Source organism: Xenia sp. Carnegie-2017, unplaced genomic scaffold (assembly GCF_021976095.1).
Source record: "Xenia sp. Carnegie-2017 unplaced genomic scaffold, XeniaSp_v1 HiC_scaffold_6, whole genome shotgun sequence".
Taxonomy (NCBI): Eukaryota; Metazoa; Cnidaria; class Anthozoa; order Malacalcyonacea; family Xeniidae; genus Xenia; species Xenia sp. Carnegie-2017.
The window spans coordinates 21390524-21403225 of NW_025813526.1; the positions used below are offsets into that span (position 1 = coordinate 21390524).

At 33.7% G+C, this 12702-nt stretch overlaps 1 protein-coding gene and 1 pseudogene across 1 annotated transcript; both read right to left on the minus strand.

The window, feature by feature from the left end:
• Positions 1-2213: 2213 nt before the first annotated feature.
• Positions 2214-2939, minus strand: LOC124457327 (annotated as a pseudogene).
• Positions 2940-7646: 4707 nt separating this feature from the next.
• LOC124457328 lies at positions 7647-10580 on the minus strand. Its single transcript, XM_047007599.1, has 6 exons — positions 10172-10580; positions 9209-9223; positions 8314-8511; positions 8160-8222; positions 7807-7893; positions 7647-7687 (listed from the first exon to the last, which is right to left on the minus strand). The coding sequence occupies exons 1-6, from the start codon at positions 10512-10514 to the stop codon at positions 7647-7649; spliced, it is 747 nt and encodes a 248-aa protein (XP_046863555.1). The 5' UTR covers positions 10515-10580.
• Between the last annotated feature and the right edge of the window lie 2122 nt (positions 10581-12702).

Genomic DNA, 12702 nt, shown 5'->3' on the forward strand with positions numbered 1-12702 from the left:
TATGTCTTTGTTTAAAGGACTGCTCATTGTTCTTGCATTCAGAAAATAATGACATTAGTCTACATCGCATTGTTCACAAAGCAATTATTGTTTATCAATCTGAACATTCAAATGAAGAACATGAAATGGAAACTAACGTTGATCAAATATCTAAAGCACTTTACATGTTTAAAGAGAGAGACGACGAAATCAAATTAATGCCACATCTTGAAAAAATTGTTCAATTATTAAAGACCAACAAGACAAAAATCAACATGAACACTTTACAAGTTTTCCAATATTTTGTTGACAGACTAAGACATTTTGGAAAGTACGATCTTGCTCTCGAACTATTGGGTAAATATAAATACGAAGAATCTAATTATGACAAAGCTTGGTATTTTAACATCCTTGGTCTTTTGTACTATAATACCGGGAAGTATAACAAAGCTAAAAATCATCACGAAAAAGCTCTGGAAATTCGAAAACAATCGTTAGGTCCAAATCATGTTGATGTTGCTAGTTCTTTAAACAGTCTTGGTACGGTTTTACATAAAACTGGAAACTACGACAAAGCTATAGAGCTTTATGAAAAGCTCTGGAAATTCAAAAACAATCGTTAGGTCCAAATCATGTTGATGTCGCTATGTCTTTAAACAATCTTGGTAATGTACTTGATAAAACTGGAAACTACGACAAAGCATAGAGTTTCACGAAAAGCTCTGGAAATTCAAAACAATCGTTAGGTCCAAATCATGTTGATGTCGCTGCGTCTTTAAACAATCTTGGTATGGTGTTTAAAAACTGGAAACTACGACAAAGCTATAGAGTTTTATGAAAAGCTCTGGAAATTCGAAAACAATCGTTAGGTCCAAATCATGTTGATGTCGCTACGTCTTTAAACAATCTTGGTATGGTGTTATATGAAACTGGAAACTACGACAAAGCTATAGAGTTTTACGAAAAGCTCTGAAATTCGAAAACAATCGTTAGATCCAAATCATGTTGATGTCGCTATGTCTTTAAACAATCTTGGTGTGGTGTTTTATAAAACTGGAAACTACGACAAAGCTATAGAGTTTTATGAAAAAGCTCTGGAAATTCAAAAACAATCGTTAGGTCCAAATCATGTTGATGTCGCTGGGTCTTTAAACAATCTTGGTAATGTGTTATTTGAAACTGGAAACTACGACAAAGCTATAGAGTTTTACGAAAAGCTCTGGAAATTCGAAAACAATCTTTAGGTCCAAATCATGTTGATGTCGCTTCGTCTTTAAACAATCTTGGTGTGGTGTTATATGAAACTGGAAACTACGACAAAGCTATAGAGTTTTACGAAAAAGCTCTGGAAATTCGAAAACAATCGTTAGGTCCAAATCATGTTGATGTTGCTGCGTCTTTAAACAATCTTGGTAATGTGTATAATGATACTGGAAACTACGACAAAGCAATAGAATTTCATGAAAAGCTCTGGAAATTCAAAACAATCGTTAGGTCCAAATCATGTTGATGTCGCTATGTCTTTAAACAATCTTGGTATAATGTTTGATGAAACTGGAAACTACGACAAAGCTATAGAGTTTTACGAAAAAGCTCTGGAAATTCAAAAACAATCGTTAGGTCCAAATCATGTTGATGTCGCTATGTCTTTAAACAATCTTGGTAATGTGTATTCTAAAACTGGAAACTACGACAAAGCTATAGAGTTTCACGAAAAAGCTCTGGAAATTCGAAAACAATCGTTAGGTCCAAATCATGTTGATGTCGCTACGTCTTTAAACAATCTTGGTGTGGTGTTTTATGAAACTGGAAACTACGACAAAGCTATAGAGTTTCATGAAAAGCTCTGGAAATTCGAAAACAATCGTTAGGGACTTTAAAAATCTAAGTGTGTTGTATTATGAAACTCGGGAATATGACAAAGCTTTACAGTTGAACTTTGGTAGCTACGTGTTTCAAAGAAAATTGTGCCTTCTAAATGATGTTAAGCCTATTTTTAACACATAGACCGTAGGAGCAAGGCTTCCACCTGCCAAGTCGTCTCCCTCTCCCTCCAAAGGTATTTTGGTAGTGAATAAAACGTTTGCAATTTGCATTTTGTGAGGTAAAATGAACCTAAAGATGTAATGATCCTTGTCTATATATAGTTTCACTGATATCTAGTCAATAAACTTACTCTACAGCCGGAATCATCCTAAGTAGAACTTAGAACTGCCCATGCCCTGAATCTGACATTCTTTAGACTTTATTTCTAAAGTAATTTGCCTTTATGTTATAACCAAGTAGTACTTTTTATTGTATGATTTACAAACATACTAAAGTATACTGGGATGACAGAATTTTGTTAAATAAATACTATCCTGTTAGTTGTTCATATTCTTTGATACATTCAGTAATTTTTTACCCAGCTCCATAAGCCTATGACCATATTCCAGGTTCCTATAATTTCCAAGGGTACACCTTTCATATCATACATACCAACCCACCATGCACCATACATCTACCCCACCATGCTGCAGCCAATATTCCTGTACTGTCACTATCTCCACCATGAAACATAGAACAAGAACACAATTGAAACCAGGAATCTTTTGCCATCATCAAAGCATCGTAAGCAATCATTGGTGCATCATGACCACTGGACCCACCCCAACCTGCATAACTGACAGATTTATAAAAAGCATCACGTTCAGGTATGTTATATGTCACTGGAAACTTTGGTTCACTGGTTCCATTCATTAATCCCCGTAGTTCAAGATATGACTCCCAACTATTTTAAAGTAGCCCCAAGATTTCTTGTTTTCTTCTACATCACGACCAACCTTCTCAATGTATTCCCAAACTTTGGGTAAAACACTTAAAAGTCCTGCTCCCCATTTTTTTGGAGCCATCTTCTGTATAGCATAGGCTGTAAATAAAGCTGCAGTAACAGCCCCAAGATAACCTATAATTAAAATCATTATCTTTAAAGATTGCTAATTTTAGGTCACATTATGATGACCCTATTTACATAATAGCGGCATTTTGATATGGATCATGGATTGAATGGCTGTAGTAGTGAAGATATTAAAGCAAAACAGCAATGGAAATTCAAACAGTTTTTAGAAGACAGAAATTTGAAAATGTGGAAAAGCGATAAAAGGGATGGATCAAAGATATGGTCATTTAAAGTGAGCAATGTTAGAAGGATGGAGGCATTTGAGATGTGGTTCTAGAAAATGATGGATTGCATAGACTTATGCAAACCTAAGGTCAACCTTCTTTTATTTCATTTATAAATTGATATTAGATAAAAGGATATGAAACATTCATGGTAATGGCTTGATCAAGTAAGTAATCGAAGGAAGAGTTGAAGATAAAACATCTAAGAAAACAAAAGGATTGAAAAGCTAAATTACTATAAAGGTTTGTCAAAATGAAAAGCAATGCAGATAACAGGAAAACCTAGCAAACTTTATACAAAGCAACACTTGTCGATAGACAAAACACTAGACATTAGTGACTTGATAATTGATACATGATCTGAAATCGTTGCTTTATTATGAAAGGTGAATACCTGTGGGTGATTATGAGTCATCCTTCCACTTTCAACAGCAATTTCAATTAACATTTCAATTTGATCTTCACAAGGAAACATCAAACCTATACACATGGATCTCATAGCTGCACCACATCCGCCACCTGTTCATTAAATGGTATAATGTAACCTTTTTCCTCAAGAGGTCGTAACATGAAACATACCTTTGTTGTGGTCTGCCCTGGAGCTCTTTCTCACATATCCTCAGCACATGTCTTCTTGTACTTTGTAGCCATAATGCTCAATAACTCTTCCGTTGTTGCCCATTCAGAAACCAACGCTTCTGCTGTAGCAATGTGTAGTACAGTGTCGTCACTAACCCTCCATCCTTTAATGTCAATTTTATCAAGTCCTCCGAGTTTTTCTAGTTCTTCATGAATTTGAGTACCACTGTAACAGAATTCCCACAAACCATTCTTATAACCTAGAGCATCCCCACTCCACTGAGAACCATAACTGCTTCGTATTTCTCGGATAATTGTATTTTCAAGAGCCATTTTAATATGTTTACTTTACCGTAGTTTAATGAATTTTTTTGAAACACGGGGAAAGTACTAAGCTTCCCTCAACTTAGTCAACTAATAAAAACGTAAAATCTTTTCTTTGCTTTGTTTTAACCGTTATTTTCAGTTGCACAAAGTTAGAAAATGATGCACCAGATACAAGAGGAGAGATTACGGTTTTTGGTAGAATATTTAAGAAAAGTGTTAAAGCATTATTTTGTTGTTACATGGCTATTTACCGTTAAGATCAAGGTAATCAATAACAGCTTCGCTTTTCTTTCCTTTGCCTTCTTCAAGTTTTACAGGATGTGCACTGTCTGAAAAATGTTTGCAACGGCAATATACAGAATTCAAAACATACATGCATTAAGTACAATAAATGAAGAGGAAAACTAGAGTGAAAATAACAAATATAGTGTCATTGACCCTAATTTATAGCTTGGCTATCGAAAATGGAAATTCATTTCTGTGTCTTATCTGCAAAATGTTCCTTTAGAACAGGTCTTAACTTCCAGTCACTCAATCTTATGGTTCCGTGAACTAGAAGAGGCAGTTCCATAAAAGTCGAAGAAAATACTCTTGATAGTTTCCAACACATGATGACAGTTGTGGACGAGGTTTATCATGCCAACGCTGGCGAACGTTTCGTAAAAATCTTAGGCAACCTAACCATGTAGAGTCGGATACTTTATTGAAATGATTAAAGAATTCAGGATCGATACGGTCCATCCAACCTACTGAAAGATTCAACAGCTCACGAAGATTTGAGGGAAGAGAATGTGGAGATGATTTCTTTATTTCTGGTTCATTCCCAACATCACACAGCAAATCAAAATTCTCCTAATCGGTTTGTAGATAAGGGTGTTTTAACGCCTCATTGGCAGATGGCCTGTCTTCAGGTATTAACTGTAGCATCCACGATAAAAGGTCTTTGAACGTGGCATCCTTGATTTCGTTCAAGCCAACTGGGTTTGCTTTCAAAATGTTGTCCAGTCTATGCCGTTCAATTCCAAAAGGATGTTTCCCCTTTGTTGCAACATAATAAGCCACCATTCCGGCATTCTATTTTCAATAAAAAATGGAGTTAATTTATTTGTTAGTTGCAAAAAATACAAGTTCAGTTCGAGAAAAATCAGAATAATGTTCTCCAATTATAAATTGTAGCCATAAATTTTTTAGAGCAATCTAAATGAGAGACATACAATCGTAAAACCAATAAGGCAATAACAACAATAAATTTATTATCATACATATTTTTATATTTTATACAGTACAATTTGTATTTCGCAACTATATGACTGTACAATGGAGGTAAACAAAATTTTATTTAAAAGTGATAATGATATCAGTGGCAGTGATAATGATATCCCTACCAAATACAACATTCAAATGCAAACACAACATTGACCTGTAGTTGGACCTCTAGTTTTACTTCAAGAACTTACCATAATGTCAGACTCTTTTTTGTAACGAACTTTATCAATTGATGCATTTGATTTGTCATATGACTCTGGAGCTATCCAATATTTAGCTCTCTTTGTATGCTCCGATGTGTCGAAGTTTCATCAGATAACATATGACTTGTACCAAAGTCAGCGATTAAAAAATTTCCATCCACATCTCGAAGAACGTTCGAGGGTTTTAAATTCCTGTGAAGAATAGGACACGGACCACTGTGAAGATCAGCTAAACCTTTTAAAATCTGCTTAAGAATTGTAGGAAGTGCTTTTTGAAGATCTTGCAAAGTAGAAGATTTAACAAAACTTTCTAACGATTCTTCACACAAATCTAATATCAAATACAAATAATCTGTGCCTGGTTGTTCTTCAAGATACCAATAATTCACAACATAATTTGAACGCTTGGCATTCAACTCATTCAAAATATCTTTTTTTCGTTTGGCTAACTCCGCACAGTTATCTCGAAGCAATCGTTTTACTGCTTTTCCGTAACCATCTTTTCCGAGTCCAAGGTAAACACGAGTTCCATCACTTCCCATACCAAGCAAAAACTCCTCAGAACAAATAACCTTTACACCATTTACAAGTTTAACTTTTCTTGGATTTTCATGCCCATATTCTTCCATCATTCTGAACTTTTGTTGGTGCATTATTGATTTATCATAACATTTCCATGGTTGAGACAGCAATTCTTCAATTAAAAGTAAAGTAGATTATTTAGAAAGGAATAAATGAATGTATCAAGAAGCAATTTAATTTTCTAATTATACGCACATTAAGAAAATGTGGCTATTAGACAAGATTTGAAATACCTACACCGCTTTGGCAGTTAAGGTGAACTGACTTTTATATTTAGCTACTAAATAATAACATAACAACATGTTTGCCTTGTTTTGAGTTTATTTGTATTAACAGCGTATTTCCCTGCTCCCAAACACACGGATGAAGGATATTTAGTTCAAAGGACGTTGAGAGACGTCAGGATCTTTTCACTTTAAATGCGGAAACATTGAGATTGAAAATCAAAGATGAAAGCATCTGTCGAGGTGAAAAGAGTTCGGAGAATTAAAGAACGTAATGTTTTAAGGTTACCTTCTGAAAAGCTTGTGTTCATCCAAAGTGTTCATCCAAATTATCATTTGCATCTAAACACATGATAAAGAAAAAACGTGTATATCACATGTTACACTACCCAGTTTTTGTAAAATATGAATCAAATGTCGGTCCACAAACAGATAAAAGACTAAAAAAATGTCGGTCCAACTAAAATTTTGGGATATTTGATCCAATAAAGACACAATAAAGTTGGTTCCGTGACGTAGAACACTCCCCCTCAAACCTTTCAGCGAGCCATAATTTATTTAGAATTTGCATTTACGTAACCATTTATTGTATGTTATTCGGTCTTGCAAATATTACATGCATGGTTATGCTAATACCGTGTGTTTGCAAAGAGGAGTTGAACCAGTGAGTTGAACTACCTTACTTTGTGGTTTCTAATCTTTGAGTGGAAAACGACAACGTGGGTTTTATTGCAAGTTTTTCGTAAAACTAATAATTTACTTTTCATAACACATCATAAATATCTCTTGAAACAGTTATTTGTCACAAAAAGTTAAAGGAAACCACCTAAACGCTAAGTGAAACTATGTATTCGTAAACATAATTATTGGCTTTTATTGACTATCAATAATCAAATAATATGTTTTAAAAGGATTTTTTCAACAATAATCTATTTAAGTTCATTTGTGTACGTGTAACGTATACATGTAACTGACACGTTGAACATGACGGTTTTCACTTTCTATACATACTGATTAAATTTCTATGTTTATAAAGTTTAAAATTTTTACATGATTTTGATCCACAACATTTGCATTATTTTTAAATGAAAAGATTTTAGTTGGCTACGTATAACGATACCTTTTAAAATTAATTTATTAGGTTATAAATTATTGTTTGTATTTAGCGTTGAAAAACATGGAAATGTTTGGGCAAATGTTTGTTAACAAAATTCTTTTGCTTACCAGGTTTTGATGTGGAAAGCGAAACACCAATGATGACGTCACTGTTATTATCATCTAATAGATAAATCAAATTAATATTTTGCAATGCAATTAAATAACATTACAGCATGATGACAAATTCTAAAACTCTCTCATCTGACCCTTTACAAACGTATAAAAAATACGCATGATATAACGACTCTTAATTGTTTGTGTTTGACTTTTAAAGGGAATGTAAAGATGTTTGTGCAAATGTTTGCTAACAAAATACAATTTCTTACGAAGTACTGCTGTAGAAGTAGTTTTGTCAATGTCGTCATAGTCGTTGTCACTCATGGGAGATGGCAAAGATATCTTTTCGTAAGAAGCTGGAAATTAATGTATTACATTACACAGTTAATACATCAGAGCAAGATAAAAGGAATACTTGCTGAGTTATTTCACTCTTCATTACATCTCATTTTTGACCGTTAACAAAAGTATGTGAATAAGGAAGATATAAACGAATCTCAATGGTTACATTGCATTCTTGTTTGTACTTAACATTTCAAAAGGCAATAAAGTTTACGTTTGTGTAAATATTTGCATATAAAATTCCATTACTTAGTAGGTCCTGATGTAGAAGACGTTATACCAATATCAGCATAACTGTCATTATCATTTAGAAGATATAGCAAAGATTTCTTTTCTTCAGAAGCTGAAGCAATGTAAATATGAAACATTTAAGAATGATAATATTATTAAAAAGTATTGCAACAAATGTAAGCTTTTATTTGGTTAAACATCACACAAAAAGAAAGTTCCCTTCTGGCTATTTAACTTTTTAACAGATTTTTGGGAGCTGTAAATGGTTGTTTGTTTACGAGTCAACGTTTGTTGATTTATTTTCTCAATAATAAAAAATCCCACTACATTAGATATACCTTTGAATGTTGATGCACTGCTTCTTGGTTCTTCAAGACAGGTATACGAAAATGAACTTGACTCTAAAACAAATGAAAGGTAGCGTAAAACACATAAACTCTTTATTTGATAAAATTTAAAACTGATAAAATTTGATACAATTTGTTTCGTGCAGACTACAAACTTTGATCGAGCAAATCATTAAACGACAGTTACGACGCGCACATCTGCATTCATATGTGGCCAACATATAGCTCGTTCGTCAATAGTTAAAAAAGGCATCCGTCGTAGAAGCTGACAACTGGCAACCACAGGAGACTCTCTTTTATGAAATTTATGTTTTTACAGTGATTTTCGTCATAAAATTGCTTGCCAAATATGCGAAAAACACATACTTTTTCCTCACTCTCTCAAGGGGAGAGAGAAATTGTGAGATTTTTGGAAAAGCAGTCAATGTCGGTAAATCTCAGCGGCAATGGAACAAATCCTCCATTTTTTTGGCGTCAGCCGCTAATTAAAGTCGCTAAATAAAGTTGGTCCCACGACGTAGAACACTCCCCCTTAAACCTTTTATATTTCATTGGATATAGACTGCCTTAAACAACCATAAATATCCATGTACTAAAACATAAGAACCAAGAAGGATAGAATCATATGAATATTTCAAACTAACTTTCGTTTTGTTGAGGGAAGAAAATTTATCTTAATATATTCCTTTTGTTATCGTGATATCTATAAAAATATTCGTCCTTACTTTATTGCATGAGCATAGCTACTAACCTCGATTGATTTCTCCTGCAATATAAAGAATAAAAATTGTTTTTTCATTTACATATGATACGTCAATACAGAGACAAAAAACTCGTAAAATATTAATTTTGATTGAACCGTTAGAGAACATAAGCAATAAAATGTAATACGATTAAAAACATATAAAAGTAACAAAACATATGTTCTTTGTTTGCACAAGACAGGTTCAATGAGTCATGTATAGATCTACATAACTTGCATTATGTTAGATCATCTGTGATCTTGGTTTTGAAAAAAATTGCAACATTTTTGAATAAGATATTAAAGTTTGTAAGGGGGGCCAAATTTCCGAAGTGGGACCATATTTACTAGGAAGTATTGCCCATGTGGAGACAAATTTCTTAGGAAATGTTCATTATCTATTGCCATGTACATTGCTGATATTGGAACATTCAAAACTTTATCAACAAGATAAATACTTTTTGTAGTGTGAGGGTCATACTTTGTCTGACTGTAAAAATCCTTACAGTTAAAATACAGGCTGGGAGAGCTTAAGCCCCCACTTTTTGCAAAAAATATATTTAGACTGAGCTGAAGTCGTTGTTTAGAGGGGTATTTTAAGACGCCATAGTAAAATTGAAGACTTAGCCCCACACTTCATAATGTTGCTTCGCCGTCACTGCAAACACTCACTCCTTGTTTATCTCCATATCAATATTAGTATATGTTAAAAATATATTTGCGTTTTAACCATTTTATACCGTCAAAGGGATGCCGGCGATAAATTGTTAAAATGATTAGCTTGTTCATGACAAACTTTGATGCACAGATAAACAAACATATCGCGACAAATAAATAGCAGAAAATTTACACTTCGACTGTATAATCGACTGTATAAACTGACTGACTAGGTTGCATTTTTACACTTAGAGATTTTTGAGATTGATTAGCTACATCATTGACGAAAAAGAAATAATTTAATAGTTAACTTACTAGCAAATTGTTCTCCCAGATCTGGAGTGGATTTCCTTTCGATATACCTTATGATTCTGTGCACCAGAAGTGGAAGCTCTGGAAAAACTTGCAGGAAATACTTTTTATAGTTGCTTTCACTTGGCGGCAGTTGTGGGTGAGGTTCATCTTGCCAATGCTCGCGAACGTTTTGTAAAAATTTTAAGCAACCTAACAATGTAGGGTCAAAGTCATTGAAATTGTTAAAAATTTCTCCGTCGATACGGTCCATCCAATTTTCTGGATCATTTAACTGCTTATGGACATCTGAGTGGAGAGGATCACTTATCTCTATCTCCAGTTGATTCACCACATCACACAACATATCAAAGTTCTCTTCAGCAGATTGCAGATATGGATGTTTTAATGCTTTTTTGGCAGATGGTCTGAGTTCGGGTGTTCGGGAGTTCCATGAAAGAAGATCTCTAAGTTTAAAGAAACCAATTTCTTCCAATCCAACAGGGTATCCATCTAACAAGTTTTTCAGTCTATACTCTCGAGGTCCAAAAGGATGTTTCCCTTTTGTTGCAACATAATAAGCCACCATTCCTGCATTCTAAAATATATAAAAGCATAACAGTGTCAACAAAACATTTCTAAAAATTTGGAAGTAATTTGCAAATGGTTATATTTTACACTCACCATTACATCAGACTCTGGTTTGTATCGTGCTTTATCAACTGACTCTTCTTTAACAACATACGATTCAGGAGCCATCCAATACTGAGTTCCCTTAGTAACATCGCTTTTATGTGTCTTACCTCCATTTTCAACATTCGACTAATACCAAAGTCAGCTATCAGATATTGTTCTTGTGCATCTCGAAGAACATTAGATGGTTTTAAATCACGATGAAGAATAGGATTTGGTTCGCTATGAAGATCAGCTAATCCTTTTAAAATTTGCTTGAGAATTTCGGGAAGAGATTTTTGAAGATCCTTCAAAGTAGAAGATTTTACAAAACCCTCCAGCGATTCTTCACATAGGTCAAGTATCAAATAGACATATTCAGGTCCGGTATCTTCTTCTAAGTGGTAATAATTCACAACATAACTCGACTTCTTAGCTTTGATTTCATTTAAAATTTTCATTTCGTTCTCTGCTTCTTTGGTACAGTTATTTCGACATACTCGTTTTACTGCTTTTCCATAACCATCCTTGCTCAGTCCAAGATAAACACGGGTTCCATCACATCCTTTGCCAATGCAAAATTCATCTGAGAAAATTACTAGAACATCGTTTAAAAGTTCAACTTTTACATTAGGATTATGCCTATACTCAATCATTTTTAACAAGAATTCTTTGTGTTTTGTTGACGGATCATTATATTTCCAATCTTGTAGTTGCAATTCTAAAATTGAAGGAAAAAAATTAAATTTAGAAATGAATGGGAATAATAAAATACATAAAAGTAGTTAAAGATAGACTATTACAATGAGAAATTGGATAGGGACTGTACAATCTGTTAAAAGTAACTAAAAGCAACCACTACATAATAAACCACCTGTTCAAAAAAACAGTTCTAGCAAGAGTGAAGGATAGTTGATAACAAAAATATAATGAATATAATACAACAGGACTATAGATTAAAAAAATAGATCAGCTAATCCTTTTAAAATCCCTTATACAGACACACACTGTCAACTTTTTACTAAAGCTGTGGAAATACTTTGATTTTCATTGGAACAACAGCAATTAAAACTGCTTTTGTAAAAATTGAAAAGTAATTCTTTTGAAATTTTGCATTTGCATTGAAAAATGAATGCATTTTCCACATCAAATAATTCTTGGGGAAAACAAGAATTAGGGACAAAATTTTATGTCTTAAGCTGAATTCATGTTCATTCTGTACCTTTGCACTTTTTTCTTTTATCAAGCTCTCGTAATCTCACTTTCATTGAATCCAAAAAGTAATCACGCCCTTCTTCTTCGAATATTCGTATTAGACATTCAATAGCATTTTGTTCTTCATTTATATCTTCATCTTCCGTGACTATCATCAGATATATTTCATAAATATACACTGCATCCCACCATTTTTCAAGTTTATCAAACAATTCTGCTAATTCCCAATAAACAACTAACACTCCATTCATGATTCCGAATGAGGTAACAAGAGACAAGTTATATGTTTGTAAATGATGATCGTCCAGGTTAATAAAGTCCTGAGAAGGACTGTTTTTGATGTTGTTGACTGACGTTTCGACAACCTTAGCGGTAGTCATCTTCAGAGTCAAATGAGGAGTAAACGTCAGGTTAGCCGTATTTGTTGTCTGGTTCTTACGTCAATGTATTGTGTGTACAGGAAATGTGCAGGAAACATCAAAAACAGTCCTTCTCAGGACTTTATTAACCTGGACGATCATCATTTACAAACATATAACGATACTCCCGGGTTCAAACCATTTACTTTAAGAGACAAGTTCTTCAAGTAATGGTCGCCAAAATCTTTACTAATGTTAATACCGCCAACTTTTTTTTGTCGTTGTGGTCGATGACACTGTTTATGTTGT